Genomic DNA, 16507 nt, shown 5'->3' on the forward strand with positions numbered 1-16507 from the left:
TTGTTAAGTGGTGAAATACTTCAGGGAATCCAGATGCTCATATGTTGCTGCTTGCTATTTAGATGCAGGGGACAGATAATATATCTTATTGGCTTCTTTTTAACCCACCACTGCATATTATTTGTCTCTTTATTCAAACACAAACCAATCCTTGTCTGTTTTTTTTTGTCTCTCCTACCCCTAATTGCTCACTTTGAATGTTTTGAGGTGAGATACCCAGCAGTTGCCAAAATAATATTCTTTTTCTCCTCAATCCTATATAGCTCTTCTTTTCATTGCACATCCATTCATTTAAGGCACTGCTGAATAGGAACTATATACGAAGAAGAGGGCACATTTTTGCTCTTAATGACCCCTTTTTAGCAGATGGACTTCATAGTAGGCCATCCTTTGTCTGTCTGTCTGTCTGTCTCCCTCCTCCCCCCCCTCTCTCCCTCCCTATCCCCCCCTCTCTCCCTCCCTATCCCCCCCTCTCTCCCCGCACGTATGTCTATATATATGTGCCTCTATCTAAAACTACAATTGAGATCTGACAAAATGCTAGCTAGCAGGGAGGGCAGTCTTCCACTTACCTCTTTTTAGATTTTTTTGGTTGTTTTTGTGAAAGGCTTCCTTCCCACCTCAGTCATTGGTTTGCTCACTGCCTTCTGTGATGCTTCCAAAGCAGTGGCTTCTGAGTGAAAACGGGAACAATGACTTCCAAGTGCACCAGGGCAGCCTAGCAGGAAGCACAGAGACCAAAGCCCAGGTAAAAGGCAGACTTTCCTAAATGTTTTACATTGCACTGTGTGGCCATCGCTTGTTGCTGTCAGGTTGCTGTGAGACTCATGCAAGGGCAAGCTAATTTGACTGAGTACCAAAAGGAAATGAGAGCTGGCATCCTGAGCAAGGGTGAGCTGGTAAATATAGACCATTTGTTAACTGGGGAAAATCAAAGGATCAGTCCTCAGGGGTGCCCTGGGAGGGCTAGGATTACTGATGCTACAGCCTGTAATGTCTTCATTTAAGGGGAGGGTAAGTTCCTGTCTGAAAGGGTTTGGTGTCATGGAGGAGGTGACATTTAGCTGCTTGGTGTCATGTCAGGAAGGAAGGAGAATTTTAGGGTGAGAAATAAAAGTGATCCTTGCAAAAGAGGATGAAGGAACATTTGGATGAAATGTCAGGAATAAAAATACACTTTTCATATGATTTATTAGGCTATCCAGTTGTGTTTCCCAGGCAAAAAGGTAGAGGGTGTGACCTTGTAAGACTTTCAAACCAAATCAGAGAAAACCTAAGGAAATATACCGTAAGCTCTACTTGAGGAAAGAGAGATGGTATCGTCTAATAGGATTTTCTAGTGCTCATTTTGACACATAAAGTGGTTCAAACACAGGCAGGGAGCTGGAGGTTCAGGCAGCTTTGACAACTGGAAGTGTTAATTGGCATTTAACAAATGTAAAGCTATTAAAGTACGGCTATTTCTGCTTTGTGGGAAAAAATAATTTGCCATCACCATAGCAATTCATCTCTCTAGGCCCATGGAACTTGGCTGCTTTGTGTAAAAGAACAGCAAATATCTTTTCTTTCCCCAATAAGAGACTCAAAAGCCTAGTTGTTAACATGTGACCCTCTCATTGGAATTCCACAAGGTGGCCAGAGAAGTTCCAAATCCCACTCAGATGGAAATTTGGTACAAATATACATCTCATGCTTTGGAAGAGAAGAGAGTATGCAAAGGAGGAAAGAATGAAAAAGAATATAGCACTCTGGGAAGGCACTGGTGCTTAAAAATAATAAGTATTGAATGCTAGCTCAGTTTCTTTACCTTCTGTGTTTATGTATCTATAGAGGAGACCTTGATGCCGATGAAGGTTTGATTAACAGTAACCCAGGAAGAGAAGTTTTTCAGTTGTTTTCTTATCACTATTATTTCAAATGAAAGTTTGTTTTGGCTTGTTTAAAAACAATAACAACAGAATTTGTGCTGTGGTGAGGCACAGTGGATAAAGACTCATCTTCCTGAGTTCAAATCTGGTCTTAGACACCAGCTATGTGACCCTGGGTAAGTCACTGTTTGCCTCAGTTTCCTTATCTGTAAAATGAGCTGGAGAAGGAAATGGCAAACAACACCAGCATCTTTGCCAAGAAAACCCCAAATGGTATCATGAAGAGTTGGACACAATGAAATGGTTGAAAAATATTTTCAAAAATGGAGGAATATATCAAAGTGGCAAGAAGCAGCTGCTGGAGAGTGGGCTCTTATGCTGTTCTTGGAGTAAGGAAGATCTTGAATTAAGACTTGCCTCTGATTCTTAAAAGCTATATATCCAAGGACACTAAGAAACCCTTTAAAATCATTAGTTTTGGAGGAGATGTCAAACTTTCTTGTTGGGGAAGTTCCTACACTGGGAGTCTCATCCATCCGAGTTCTCTTTCCTTCTTGGTTTTAGTGAGACTGCTCTCTCATTATTCTCTTTCTACCTGTGTGACATCAAGCTTTTAAGTCTCCTTTGCTTAATCATTACCCGGGTCTCATTCCCTATGTTTCAAAACCAGGCAACTCTGTCATTGCCCTTTAGTTATCTCTTAGTGACCAGCATCCAGGGAGTAATATGCATAGTGATCTGGCCCTGAATCAGGAAGACCTGAGTTCCAATTTGGCCTCGGTTACTTATTAGCTGGTGAAACATCTATACCAAGTCGACTGAGCTCTATTTGCCTCAGTTTCCTCAACTATTTCCTCAACAGCATCCACCTTGCAGGTTGTTGTGAGGCATCAATTCAGATAATATTTGCACAAAGTACTTAGCACAGTACCTGGCACACAGTAGACATTCTCTAATTGCTGATTCCTACCTCCCTTTCATTAGTTTGATTATCATTTTTATGCAGATGACTCTCAAACGTTAGACATCTTTCCAATTAGACATCTCCACCTAGAAACTCTTCAGGTATCTCAAACCAAATATATCCATTATCTTTCCTCTAAAATCCCCCTGTTTTTCTCATTTTTCTTTTTTTCTTCTTTTTGTTTTTTTTTTTTAATATATTTTATTTGATCATTTCCAAGCATTATTCGTTAAAGACATAGATCATTTTCTTTTCCTCCTCCCCACCCCCCATAGCCGATGCGTAAATCCACTGGGCATTAGATGTTTTCTTGATTTGAACCCATTGCTTTGTTGATAGTATTTGCATTAGAGTGTTCATTTAAAGTCTATCCTCTGTCATGTCCCCTCAACCTCTGTATTCAGGCAGTTGCTTTTTCTCGGTGTTTCCACTCCCATAGTTTATCCTTTGCTTATGAATGGTGTTTTTTTTCTCCTGGATCCCTGAAAGTTGTTCAGGGACATTACACCGCCACTAATGGAGAAGTCCATTACGTTCGATTATACCACAGTGTATTAGTCTCTGTGTACAATGTTCTCCTGGTTCTGCTCCTCTCGCTCTGCATCACTTCCTGGAGGTTGTTCCAGTCTCCATGGAACTTCTCCACTTTATTATTCCTTTGAGCACAATAGTATTCCATCACCAACATATACCACAGTTTGTTCAGCCATTCCCCAATTGATGGGCATCCCCTCGTTTTCCAGTTTTGGGCCACCACAAAGAGCGCAGCTATGAATATTTTTGTACAAGTCTTTGTGTCCATTATCTCTTTGGGGTACAGACCCAGCAGTGCTATGGCTGGGTCAAAGGGTAGATATTCTTTTGTTGCCCTTTGGGCATAGTTCCAAATTGCCCTCCAGAATGGTTGGATCAGTTCACAACTCCACCAGCAATGAATTAATGTCCCTACTTTGCCACATCCCCTCCAGCATTCATTACTTTCCTTTGCTGTTATGTTAGCCAATCTGCTAGGTGTGAGGTGATACCTCAGAGTTGTTTTGATTTGCATCTCTCTGATTATAAGAGATGTAGAGCACTTCTTCATGTGCTTGTTAATAGTTTTGATTTCTTTATCTGAGAACTGCCTATCCATTTCCCTTGCCCATTTATCAATTGGAGAATGGCTTGATTTTTTGTACAATTGATTTAGCTCATTATAAATATGAGTAATTAAACCTTTGTCAGAGGTTTCTATGAAGATTTTTTTCCCAATTTGTTGTTTCCCTTCTGATTTTAGTTATATTGGTTTTGTTTGTACAAAAGCTTTTTAGTTTGATGTAGTCAAAATTATTTATTTTACATTTTGTGATTCTTTCTATATCTTGCTTGGTTTTAAAGCCTTTCCCCTCCCAAAGGTCTGACATGTATACTATTCTGTGTTTACCCAATTTACTTATGGTTTCCTTCTTTATGTTTAAGTCACTCACCCATTTTGAATTTATCTTGGTGTAGGGTGTGAGGTGTTGATCTATTCCTAGTCTCTCCCACACTGTCTTCCAATTTTCCCAGCAGTTTTTATCGAATAGTGGATTTTTGTCCCAAAAGCTGGGATCTTTGGGTTTATCGTATACTGTCTTGCTGAGGTCGTTTTCCCCCAGTCTATTCCACTGATCTTCCTTTCTGTTTCTTAGCCAGTACCAAATTGTTTTGATGACTGCTGCTTTGTAATATAGTTTGAGGTCTGGGACTGCAAGGCCCCCATCATATGTGTTTTTTTTCATTATTTCCCTGGATATCCTTGATCTTTTGTTCTTCCAAATGAACTTTGTTATGGTTTTTTCTAAATCAGTGAAGAAGTATTTTGGTAGTTCAATGGGTATGGCACTAAATAGATAAATAAGTTTGGGTAGGATGGTCATTTTTATTATATTGGCTCGTCCTATCCATGAGCAGTTAATATTTTTCCAATTGTTCAAGTCTAGTTTTAGTTGTGTGGCGAGTGTTTTGTAGTTGTGTTCATATAGTTCCTGTGTTTGTCTTGGGAGATAGATTCCTAGGTATTTTATTTTGTCTAAGGTGATTTTGAATGGGATTTCTCTTTCTAGTTCTTGCTGCTGAGCTGTGTTGGAGATATATAGAAAAGCTGATGATTTATGTGGGTTTATTTTGTATCCTGCAACTTTGCTAAAGTTGTTGATTATTTCAATTAGCTTTTTGGTTGAATCTCTAGGATTCTTTAAGTAGACCATCATGTCATCTGCAAAGAGTGATAACTTGGTCTCCTCCTTGCCTATTCTGATACCTTCAATTTCTTTATCTTCTCTAGTTGCTACTGCTAGTGTTTCTAGTACAATGTCAAATAGTAGAGGTGATAATGGGCATCCTTGTTTCACTCCTGATCTTATTGGGAATGCATCTAGTTTATCCCCATTGCAGATGATATTAGCTGTTGGTTTTAGATATATACTGTTTATTATTTTTAGGAATGACCCTTCTATTCCTATGCTTTCTAGTGTTTTTAATAGGAATGGGTGTTGTATTTTATCAAAGGCTTTTTCTGCATCTATTGAGATAATCATGTGGTTCTTGCTAGTTTGCTTGTTGATGTGGTCAATTATGTGGATGGTTTTCCTAATGTTGAACCAGCCCTGCATCCCTGGTATGAATCCTACTTGATCATGGTGAATGATCCTTCTGATCACTTGCTGGAGTCTTTTTGCTAGTATCCTATTTAAAATTTTTGCATCTATATTCATTAGGGAGATTGGTCTATAGTTTTCTTTCTCTGTTTTTGACCTGCCTGGTTTTGGAATCAGTACCATGTTTGTGTCGTAAAAGGAGTTTGGTAGAACTCCCTCTTTGCTTATTATGTCAAATAGTTTGTATAGTATTGGGGTTAACTGTTCTCTGAATGTTTGATAGAATTCACAGGTGAATCCATCAGGCCCTGGGGATTTTTTCTTAGGAAGTTCTTTGATGGCTTGATGAATTTCAATTTCTGATATGGGATTATTTAAGAATTCTATTTCCTCTTCTGTTAGTCTAGGCAGTTTGTATTTTTGTATATATTCATCCATTTCTCCTAAGTTGGTGTATTTATTGCCATATAATTGGGCAAAGTAATTTCTAATGATTGCCTTAATTTCCTCCTCATTGGAGGTGCTGTCCCCCTTTTCATCTTTAATGCTGTGAATTTGCTTTTCTTCCTTCCTTTTTTTAATTAGATTGACCAGTACTTTGTCTATTTTGTTTGTTTTTTCAAAGTACCAGCTTCTTGTCTTATTTATTAAATCAATAGTTCTATCACTTTCGATTTTATTAATTTCTCCCTTAATTTTTAGGATTTCTAATTTGGTTTTCTGCTGGGGGTTTTTAATTTGATCGCTTTCGAGTTTTTTCAATTGCATTTCCAATTGATTGATCTCTGCTCTCCCTTGTTTGTTAATATGAGCTTTCAGGGATATGAATTTGCCTCTGATTACCGCTTTGGCTGCATCCCAAAAGGTTTGAAAGGATGTTTCGCCATTGTCATTTTCCTTGATGAAATTATTAATTGTTTCTATGATTTCTTCTTTAGCTAAACGGTTTTGGAGTATCATATTGTTTAATTTCCAATTGGTTTTAGATTTGGTTTTCCATGTACCATTACTAATCATTATTTTTATTGCCTTGTGATCTGAGAAGGCTGCATTCATTATTTCTGCTTTTTTGCATTTGTGTGCTATGTTTCTGTGACCTAATGTATGGTCAATTTTTGTGAATGTGCCATGTGGTGCTGAGAAGAAGGTGTATTCCTTTTTATCCCTATTTATTTTTCTCCATATGTCTATTAATTCTAATTTTTCTAAGATTTCATTCACTTCTTTTACCTCTTTCTTATTTATTTTTTGATTTGATTTATCTAAATTTGATAATGGTTGGTTTAAGTCTCCCACTAGTATGGTTTTATTGTCTATTTCTTCCTTCAATTCTCCTAGTTTCTCCATTAGAAATTTGGGTGCTATATTATTTGGTGCATACATGTTGATTAATGATATTTCCTCATTGTCTAGAGTCCCTTTTAACAAAATATAATTACCTTCCCTATCCCTTTTGATCAGGTCTATTTTTGCATTGGCTTTATCAGATATCATGATTACCACTCCTGCCTTCTTTCTATCAGTTGAGGCCCAGAAGGTCTTACTCCATCCTTTAATTCTGACCTTGTGGGTGTCAACCCGCCTCATGTGTGTTTCTTGAAGACAACATATGGTAGGGTTTTGGATTCTAATCCATTCTGCTATTCGTCTACGTTTTATGGGTGAGTTCATCCCATTCACGTTCAAAGTTATGATTGTCATTTGTGGACTCCCTGGCATTTTGATTGCCTTCCCTAATTCTAACCTTTTCTTCTTCGGCTCTACCTTTTAGTCCAGTGATTTACTTTGAATCAGTCCCCCTTGTCCCCTCCCTTGATGTTTCCCTTTTTAGTCCCTCCCTTTTTGTTCCCTCCCCCTCCCCCCTCTCTTTCCCTCCCTTTTTGTTCTCCCTCTCCCCCTCCCCCCCTTGGTTTTCCCTTCTCCTTACCCTTGTTGGGTAAGATAGAATTCAAGATCCCAATGGATCTGGATGTTTTTCCCTCTCAGAGTTGATTTCCCTGAGATTGAGGTTTAAGTAAACCCCCCCCCCCTCTCTTCCTCTCCTTCTTATAGGAGTTTTCTTCCCCTCCCCTTCCCCTGTGAATCTTTGTGTGAGAACCATTATTCTATTTGGTCTTTCTTTACCCCCTATTTATACATTACATTTTCCCCACATATTAGTATACATAGGTTGATATAGATGTAGTCCTTATAGAAGAGAGTTTGAGTAAAAGAAGATAACATTTTTCCCCTTTCCTTAATATTTACCTTTTCAGGTATTCCTTGCTCTTTGATTTTCGGTATCAAACTTTCCACAGAGCTCTGGTCTTTTCTTTGCAAAAAGTTGGAAGTCTTCTATTTTGTTGAATGCCCATACTTTCCCTTGGAAGTATATAGTCAGTTTTGCTGGGTAGCTGATTCTTGGTTGGAGACCCAGCTCTCTTGCCTTTCTGAAGATCATGTTCCATGCCTTACGATCATTCAGCGTAGAACTTGCAAGGTCTTGTGTGACCCTGATTGGCATTCCTTTATATCTAAATTGTCTTTTTCTGGCTTCCTGTAGGATTTTTTCTTTTGTTTGATAGCTTTGGAATTTGGCAATTACATTCCTGGGAGTTGTCTTTTGGGGGTTTAGTGTAGAAGGTGTTCTGTGAGCTCTGTCAGTGGATGTATTGCCCCCTTGTTCTAGAATCTCTGGGCAATTTTCTTTGATTATATCTTGTATCACCATGTCCAGTTTGGTGTTTATTTCTGGCTTTTCTGGGAGTCCAATTATTCTTAAATTTTCTCTTCTCCCCCTGTTTTCCAGATCTATCACCTTGTCGGTGAGATATTTTATGTTCTCTTCTAATTTCTTGGTGTTTTGGCTTTGCTTTATTAGTTCTTGCTTTAAAGCCTGGTTTTCTTTTACAGTTTGGTCAAACTGGTTTTGTAGATGCGTGAATTTCTTTTGCATCATTTCCCACTTTTCCTCCCAGAGGGCTTCCATCTTTTTGGTCCTTTCTGATTCAAATTCTTCATGGGTTTGTGGAGAGTTTCTATTTCCTTTGGAAGATTTTGGAGAATTTTCTTGTATATCTTCTTCTATCTGCTCTGTATTTTGTATTTTGGCTCCATAGAATGTGTCCAGAGTCGCCCCTTTCTTCTTATTTTTCTTGGTATTTTGGGGCTTCTGTGTTTCTGTGGAGTTTGTCATCTCTGAACGTGGAGGATTGGCTTTTCTTGTCTTTGTCTGGTGATCAGTGGCTTTAGTCCTGGGCAGATGGTTCTATGAGCGTTCCCTGGGTTAAACTGAATATGCCTCACTGGAACTGGAATGGAAGGGTCGGACCACGAGGCCACACTCTCCCCCTGGCTCGATTTCCGGAAGTTGCCTTCAGAATCCCTGGCCGTGAGGCTGTTTCGTCGGCCTGCGGGGGGATGGGCTGCCGCTTCCCCAAGCTCCGAGAGCACAGACTTTCACTGAGACTTGGATAGCAGGATCCAGCCCGTGAGGCTGTCTTGCCCGCCCTGAGGGTTGCGGTTGTTTTGACCAGCTCTCTGCAGCGGAGGCCCCAGGCAGTAACTTTCACCCGGACCGACCAGCTCTTTGCAGCGGAGGCCCCAGGCAGTAACTTTCACCCGGACCTACCGGCTCTCTGCATCGGAAGCCCCAGGCAGTAACTTTCACCGGGACTGGGACTTGGGTAGAAGACCCTGAGGGTTGTTGTTCCTCAGACCCTGCTCTCTGAGCCCGGCGCGGCTGCAGCTTCCGGGAGCCTTGGACTCTGCGCTCCTACCCCTGAGGTCCGAGGGATCTCGGGTTCTGGCTTTTAAGGGGAGCCGTACCTTTTGAACCGGGTCCAGGTCCAGGAGGAGGGTTCCCAGGGTCTGTGCTGTTGATCGTTTTGAATTTTGGCGCCTTAGGAGCTTCTAGTTTGAGATCCGTCGGGAAGGTTTTCCGGAGATCTGAACTTCAGCTTTCTCTAAGCCGCCATCTTAACCGGAAGACTCTCTTCTTTTTGTTGAGAGCACTACATTCCTCTGGTCACCCAGATTCACAGCCTTAGAATCATTTTTATCCTTTCAGTCTCCCTGTATGTAATATGTTAAGATGTCCTTTCAATTCTTCCTCTAGAGCATCATTTATATCCTTCCCCTTTTCTCCTCTTTTGCTCCAATTTCTTCCCTCTGCAACCTATTCTTTATACACTGGGCTACATGATTCTCTTGCTCAAGAAGCTTCAATGACTGCTTATTGCCTTTAGGATACAATGCAAACTCCTTTGTGAAACACTTGATTTTATTGTTTACTTGTTTTGGTTGTCACCAACTCTTCATGATCACATTTGGGATTTTCTTGACAAAGATGCTAGAGTGGTTTGCGATTTTCTTCTCCAACACTTTACAGAGGAAGAAACTGAGGCAAAAAGGTTTAAGTGACTCACTTAGGATCACACAGCCAGTAAATGTTGAGGGCTAGAATTGAATTAAGCCCTCAGTCCACTGAACCATTCAGTTTTCCTTTTCCACTATCAGGGTCTCCCAGAAGCCCAAGCAAAGCTTAAAAATGCATGAAGACTTTTGGAAGACCCTGTATCCTGGCTCTATGAACCTGAGCATATCATTTAATTTCTCAGAGCCTATATTTCTTCCTTTAGAAAATGGAGCAAATACAACCTGCTCTGCTTATTTTATAGGATCATAAATTGATAGAGGAAAGGAACTTTTATGGTGATCTTGATCAAGTCCCATTTCCTAGTTTTACACATGAGAAAACGAAGACCCAGAGAGATTAGGTGACTCACCCACAGTCACTTAGTTATTATGTGTCTGAGGCAGGATATGAATCCAGATTTTCCTGACACTATCTCCAGGCTACTATATTAATTTATTGTTCAGCTGGTTCAGTCATCTGACTCTTCCTGATTGTATTTGGTGTTTTCTTGGCCAAGATACTGGACTGATTTGTCATTTCCTTCTCCAGCTCATTTAATAAATAAGGAAACTGAGGCAAACAAGATTAAGCAACTTGCCCAGAATCACCCAGCTAGGAAGTGTCTGAGGCCAAATTTGAATTTGGGTCTTTCTAACTCCAGGCTAGCACTCTATCCACTGTGCCATAATCTGGCTCCAATTTATTTTTCTACACTGATTCCCTCTCATTCTCTCACATTCACATTCCAGCCACACTAGCCCATGCTATTTGATTCCCACCTCTCTCCTTCATCCACTCCAGATGATGCTCCATCTCCTTTCTCTAGGTTATTGCATTGGTTTTCATCTCTGAGCTGAGAATGCTTCCACTCCTCATTTTCACACCTTGAAATCTGGGGCTCTTTTTAAGGCTCAGTCTAAGTGCTCTCTCTTGGCATTCCACATAGTCTCATTTTTAGTGTTATTCTCCACCCTCCCCTCTTCATTTCAATTACTTGGAATTTATTTGCTTTTTATTTTTTATTTACTTCAATTACTTAATGAAACAATAAACATTAAGTGCCTACTATGCGCCAGGGACTGGGGATAGCAATAGAAAAGAAATCCTTGCTGCCAAGAAGTTTGTATTCTATTGGGGGAAGCAACAAATTCATATATATGTATATGTAGAATAAATATAATTAAGGGGTAAGCTAACAGTTGTGTTTGGGGGAGGAAGGGAATCAGGAAAGGCTTCTGGGAGAAGAAAGGGAGGGAAACAAGTTATTTATTAAGTGCCTCTGATGTGCCAGGCATTTAGTTAAGAACTTTACAAATATTAGCTCATTTAATTCTCATCAAGGTAGGTTCTATTATTGGCAGCTAAGTGGGGCAGTGGATAGAATGCCAGGTCTGGAGTCAGGCAGACTCCTCTTCATGAGCTCAAATTTGGCTTCAGACACTTACTAGCTATGTGATTCTGGGCAAATCACTTAACTTCTTTGCCTTAGTTTCCTCAGCTGTAAAATGAGCTGTATGAGGAAATGGCAAGCCACTCCAGAATCTTTATCAGAAAAACCTCAAAATGGGGTTGGACTTGACTGAGCAACAACAACAAAAAATATTGTTATCCTTATTTTATAGGCGACACATGAAGCTGACACATGTTAAGTTGCATGTCCAGGATAACACAGTTATTATCTCAGGTGGGATTTGAACTCAGGTCTTCTTGATTCCAGGTCATGGTACTCTGTATACTGCACCATTTAGCTGCCTCCAGTGCATGCATTATGTTTTAAAAGAATCGATTTATTCTATTAGGTGAAAGAGAGGAGAAAATGCATATGTAGACTCAGGGAACATACTTTTTCTCTCTAGTAGAATGTAAGCTTTTTGAGGACAGAAATTCTTATGGTTTTTATCTTTTATCCTGAATACCTGTCATAATTCTGGTATGCAGTAGGCACTTAAGAAATGTTCTTTCCTTTGAGTTCTCCACATCAATGAAATAATAGACCAGAGACTATCCTCCTAAATTAAAAAAACAACAACAAAACCCCAACATTTCCCCAAATTTATGCAAGAAAAGCATAAATATTAATTTAGTCAATTAAAACTATTGAGGAAAGAGCTACTACTGTCTGTTTACCTACATGTAAGGTTCGTCAATTCTTCTGGGGCACAAAGTTGTAAAAAATCCCATCATATTAAGTGGGTAATATATTTTTTAATCATGCCTTAGTTACTGTATCATTCACCAAAAATATGGAGACTTAATGTAAAAAGGGCTCATATTTATAAATCATTGATGGCATTGTTTTTGTTTTTTTCTTTTCTAATGAGGGGATGGTGGGAGGGAGAAAACTCTTTTTTTGTTAATTAAAAACTAATTTAATTATAAAAGAAGTACATGGAAGTACGTGAAAGTACATTGACTTTTACTGAGCAGAGGAAGGATGTGGTCAGACCTATGCTTTTGGACTATCAATCTGGCAACTGTATGGAGAATATTTAGAGAGAGAGAGAGGAGATTTAAAGAGTGGAGAGATCTTATAGGGTCCTAGAATCATTTGGATTTTGATCAGGGAAACATTAATGTAAAAATATGAAATATAGATAGTGATCCCTCACCTATTGAGGGTGTTACATTCCAGAGACGCCCACGATAGGTGAAAATCCACAGAGTAATGGCGTTATATTTATTTTGTTATTCATGTATATTTTAAGACTTTATAAACTCTTTCCACTCTCCTATAAATCTTTTTCACACTCTTATTAGCCAACTACAGTCACTGAGTTAATTAGTGCCCAGGACATGGAAAATAGCACTGTGGGTTGCTTGCCTTTCATTCCATTAGTCAATAGTGTGCCGTGATAAGTGTAATTCCATGAAACAGAATTTATATATATTCATATATATATGTTTAAAAACCTGTGATACAGTAAAGCCAGGATAAGTGAACTGGAAAATAGCGAGGGACAACTGTATATAATTAATATATAAAATTATGTACTTATAATTTATATAGTTAATGTATAAAAATGAAATATACACAAAACAAGGTAATTTATATTCTTTCTTTTGTGGGAGTTAAGAAAAGGCTTCATTTAGAAAGTGATACTTGGGGCAGCTAGGTGGCTGAGAGCCTGGGTTCAAATATGGCCTCAGACACTTTTAATTACCACTCTTCTGTCTTGGAACCAATGAGTATTATTTCGAAGGCAGAAGATAAGAATTAAAAAACAAACAAACAAACAAACAAAACCAAAGGTGCTACTTGAACCAAATTGAGAGCTGGAAGGGATCTTAGAGACTATCATCTCATATTACAAATAAAGAATTTTACAAATAAGGAAATGTAGTTTTATTGGCACATGTCTGGTATCTTTGCCCCTGAGGAAGCTGAAGCTGGTAGATTTCTTGTGCTTGGGAATTCTGAACCAGTGAAAAAAGGGAGGATCAGTTAGGTGATTCAATAGATTCAGAGCTAAAACACAGATTTGATTCTAAGATGGAAGGTAAGGGTTTTAAAAAAAATATCAAGAGTGAGAGATTATTTTTGCCCCATGTAAATCTTAAAGTCTAGGAGGAATGGTAAGATTTGTTACACACAGTGGTGGACTGATAAACGTTTAACAATTAACTCTGGTAAAAATAAAAGTACCAAAGTTGTGCTTTTAAGATTAGTCTGAATTTTTAACATTTTTTCCCCATCACTTTCTTCAGTCTAGACAGTCTGCAAAACAATAAGCCAAGGCCTGCTTTTCCGCATTTTCCTCTTCCTCAGGTGTAAATGCTTACAAGGAATGGGTTAGAGCTGGCTCCAGCACACCCCTGTTTCTGAAAATAATAGAACAAAACAAAACATAAATTAGAATATAAGTTCATTTAAACTAGAGAAAGGAAGGCAGGGCATCAGAAAAACTTTGCTTGAGATCATAGTCATAGCCCAGAGCTTAATTCATTGAAACAAACTTTGTGGATAATTGAGAACATTTCTACCATTTCATGAGATGGTGAACTCAGGATGTTTACTTCCCTCCCAGAGCCACTGACTTTTCCACCTCTTCACCAAGAATCTTGCCTGTGTCCCTTCAGTCTTTAACTTTGTCCCCTTTCCAGCTCTCCTTTATTTATGAATTGGCTTCTCCCATTGGAATGTTAGTTCCTTGAAGATAGGAGCTATACTCTTTGCTTCTTTTAGTACTCTCAGAACTTAGCAAAATACTTGGCAAATACTAAGCCCTTCTAAATCCTCCTTCACTTCCTCATTCACTCTATCTTGCTGATATCTGGTCTAACACATTTTCAAATGAATATCTTAGTGCTTACTCAAGTTCCAATTGGCTATGCACCATGTTCTATGAAGAATAAAGGATAAAATATATCTTTAAGGCTAAAAGTCTTATTTCTTAAATATCTTATAGGTCTTTTCTGGAGATTCTGAAACCAAACCTTTGATCTTCACATTTGTTCCAACCATACGAAGACTACCAACTCACAGTCAGGTTGCTGATGCTACTAAATACCTTGTTAAAATTGGTGAAGAACCAAGAGATAAGAGTCACGGAGCAATAAATAGGGTAGGCTATTTTTATACTTTTCTTGAAACTCACAAAACTTGCATTAAAATGAATTCAATTATTAAAAAGTGTTTTGAATGACCATCTTTCCCCTTTAGCTTTTTTTTTTTCTTAAAAGGTTATGAGTTCTGGGACCATCACTGATGGTTCTTTTATTTGTAAGAAGAGCCTATGTATTTTGAGATTCTCTTTTATAATCCAGGGATTCCCATATGTGATATCTTGTCACAGTTCTTATCTTCTCTCCAGCCTTGACCCTCAGACTTTTTAATGTTATATAATTATTTTTGTAAAAAGGTAAAAGAAATTAAAACTATTTTGCTTTCCTGATTCATTAAAAAAAAAAAAAAACACCTTACTGTCCAACTTAGAATCAATACTATGTATTAGTCCCAAGGCAGAGGAGTGGGAAGGACTAAGCAATGGGGCTTAAGTGATTTGCCCCCAGGGTCACAGCTAGGAAGTGTCTGAGGTCACATTTGAACCCAGGATCTTCTGTTTCTGCACCTGGCTCTCAATCCACTGAGCTGCCCAGCTATCCCCTTTAATAATTCATTTTGAGAATTTGACCACAGGTGACCACATATTAAGAACTAGAAAAACCTTGGAGGTCATCTTGTCTAATCTTATTTTACACTCAAAGAGCTTAATGCCCAATGAGGTTATTTGACTTAGTCAAGCTCAATATGAACATCCAATGGTGGACAGCTAGGTGATACACTATACTAAACCTAGACAGGAAGACCTAAGTTCAAAACGTCTTTCCTTTTGTCTACCTCAGCTTCCTAACTGCTAAATGAGGATAATATTAGCACCTACTTCCCAGAGTTGTGGTAAGGATCAACTGAATAAATATTTGTAAGGTGCTTAGCATAGTGTTTGGCACTGATTAAGTGCTATATAGGTGTTATTTTCCACCAAAACACACATATTTATAAGCCCTTAAAATTATTAGAGAGAGGGAGAAAATCTTATTTCTATCTTTGATATGTTATTTCCTTGACATCCGTGGCACATAGTAGGCACTTAGTAAATGCTCACTCATTCATTCTCTTCTAGATCATAGTGAAATATTGTGAGTAGTTAGATTGTGCTGTGAATAGAACACTAAGTCTTGAGTCAAGAAGATTCATCTTTATGAGTTCAAAACTAATCTCAGTCACTTCTTGTTTTTGTAACCCTAAGCAAGTCACTTAACCCTGATTACCTCAGTTTCCTCATCTATAAAATAACTTAGAAAAGGAAATGACAAACCTCTCCATTATCTCTGCCAAGGAAATCCCAAAGGGATTCACTCAGAATTGGACATGTCTGAAAATGATTAAAGTAAAAAAAAATATTTTGAAAATAGTTTTGACCTCAAGGATACCTTGGAAGAGTCTTGGGGTCCCCTAGGAGTTCATGGACAACAAACACTGTGAGAACTCATGCTTTGGTGGATCATAAATCCATTCCATGATTTCATTTCTTGTTTTTTCACTACTTAATAGACCCCAGTGGCTTTCTATTCCCTCTTGGACCAAATACAAACTTTTTTTTTTAATTTAAAGACTTTTATTATGTGGTCTCAATTTACCTTTTCAGGCTTATTATATATTATTTCCTTTTATATACTTTATGGTTTAGTCCAACTGACCCTCTTGATGGTACTCATATTGGATTTTCCACCATTTACAATGATTTTCTTTTAGGCCTAGAATGGATTCCTTCCTCATTTCTATCTCTCAGAATTCCTAGCTCCCTTCTGAGCTCAGCTCAAATACTGCCTCCTTCCTAAGATCTATCCTGCCTTCCCAAGATGCTAGTAACCTCTCCAATTTACCTGAGATTTATTTGCATATATTTTGTATTTATCTCTGTGTGTACATAGTATGTATTTAGTTAGTGCTTTTTGATTATTAATGTGGTAATCTCTCTAGTGGTACAGTTGAGAACCCTTTTTGTCTTATATGACTCTTATTTGTCTTCCTTAATTTTTTAACTGTTAGTTCCTAATGGTTTCTTCCTACAAAATACAAAATATTGTCTATTTTATGATTTTTGGTGTATGTATACATATATGACATAATACACCTAGACAATCAACATATACACACACA

General features: G+C 38.4%; 1 protein-coding gene across 23 annotated transcripts in view; it reads left to right on the plus strand.

The window, feature by feature from the left end:
* MLIP (muscular LMNA interacting protein) overlaps window positions 1-16507 on the plus strand; it is a 394551-nt gene that overhangs the window by 162318 nt on the left and 215726 nt on the right. For 22 of the 23 annotated variants that reach the window (XR_008916576.1, XR_008916575.1, XM_056818418.1 and 19 more), the window contains exon 2: window positions 14253-14408. The exons of the other annotated variant lie outside the window; for it this stretch is intronic. Coding sequence is in view for 20 of the 22 variants with exons in the window: in XM_056818418.1 (XP_056674396.1) it covers window positions 14253-14408 (156 nt within the window). In the remaining 2 variants the exon portion in view is untranslated. The remainder of the gene's footprint in view (window positions 1-14252; window positions 14409-16507) is intronic. 23 annotated transcript variants of the gene reach the window in all.

The sequence above is a fragment of the Monodelphis domestica genome, chromosome 2, assembly GCF_027887165.1.
Source record: "Monodelphis domestica isolate mMonDom1 chromosome 2, mMonDom1.pri, whole genome shotgun sequence".
In the NCBI taxonomy this organism is placed as follows: Eukaryota; Metazoa; Chordata; class Mammalia; order Didelphimorphia; family Didelphidae; genus Monodelphis; species Monodelphis domestica.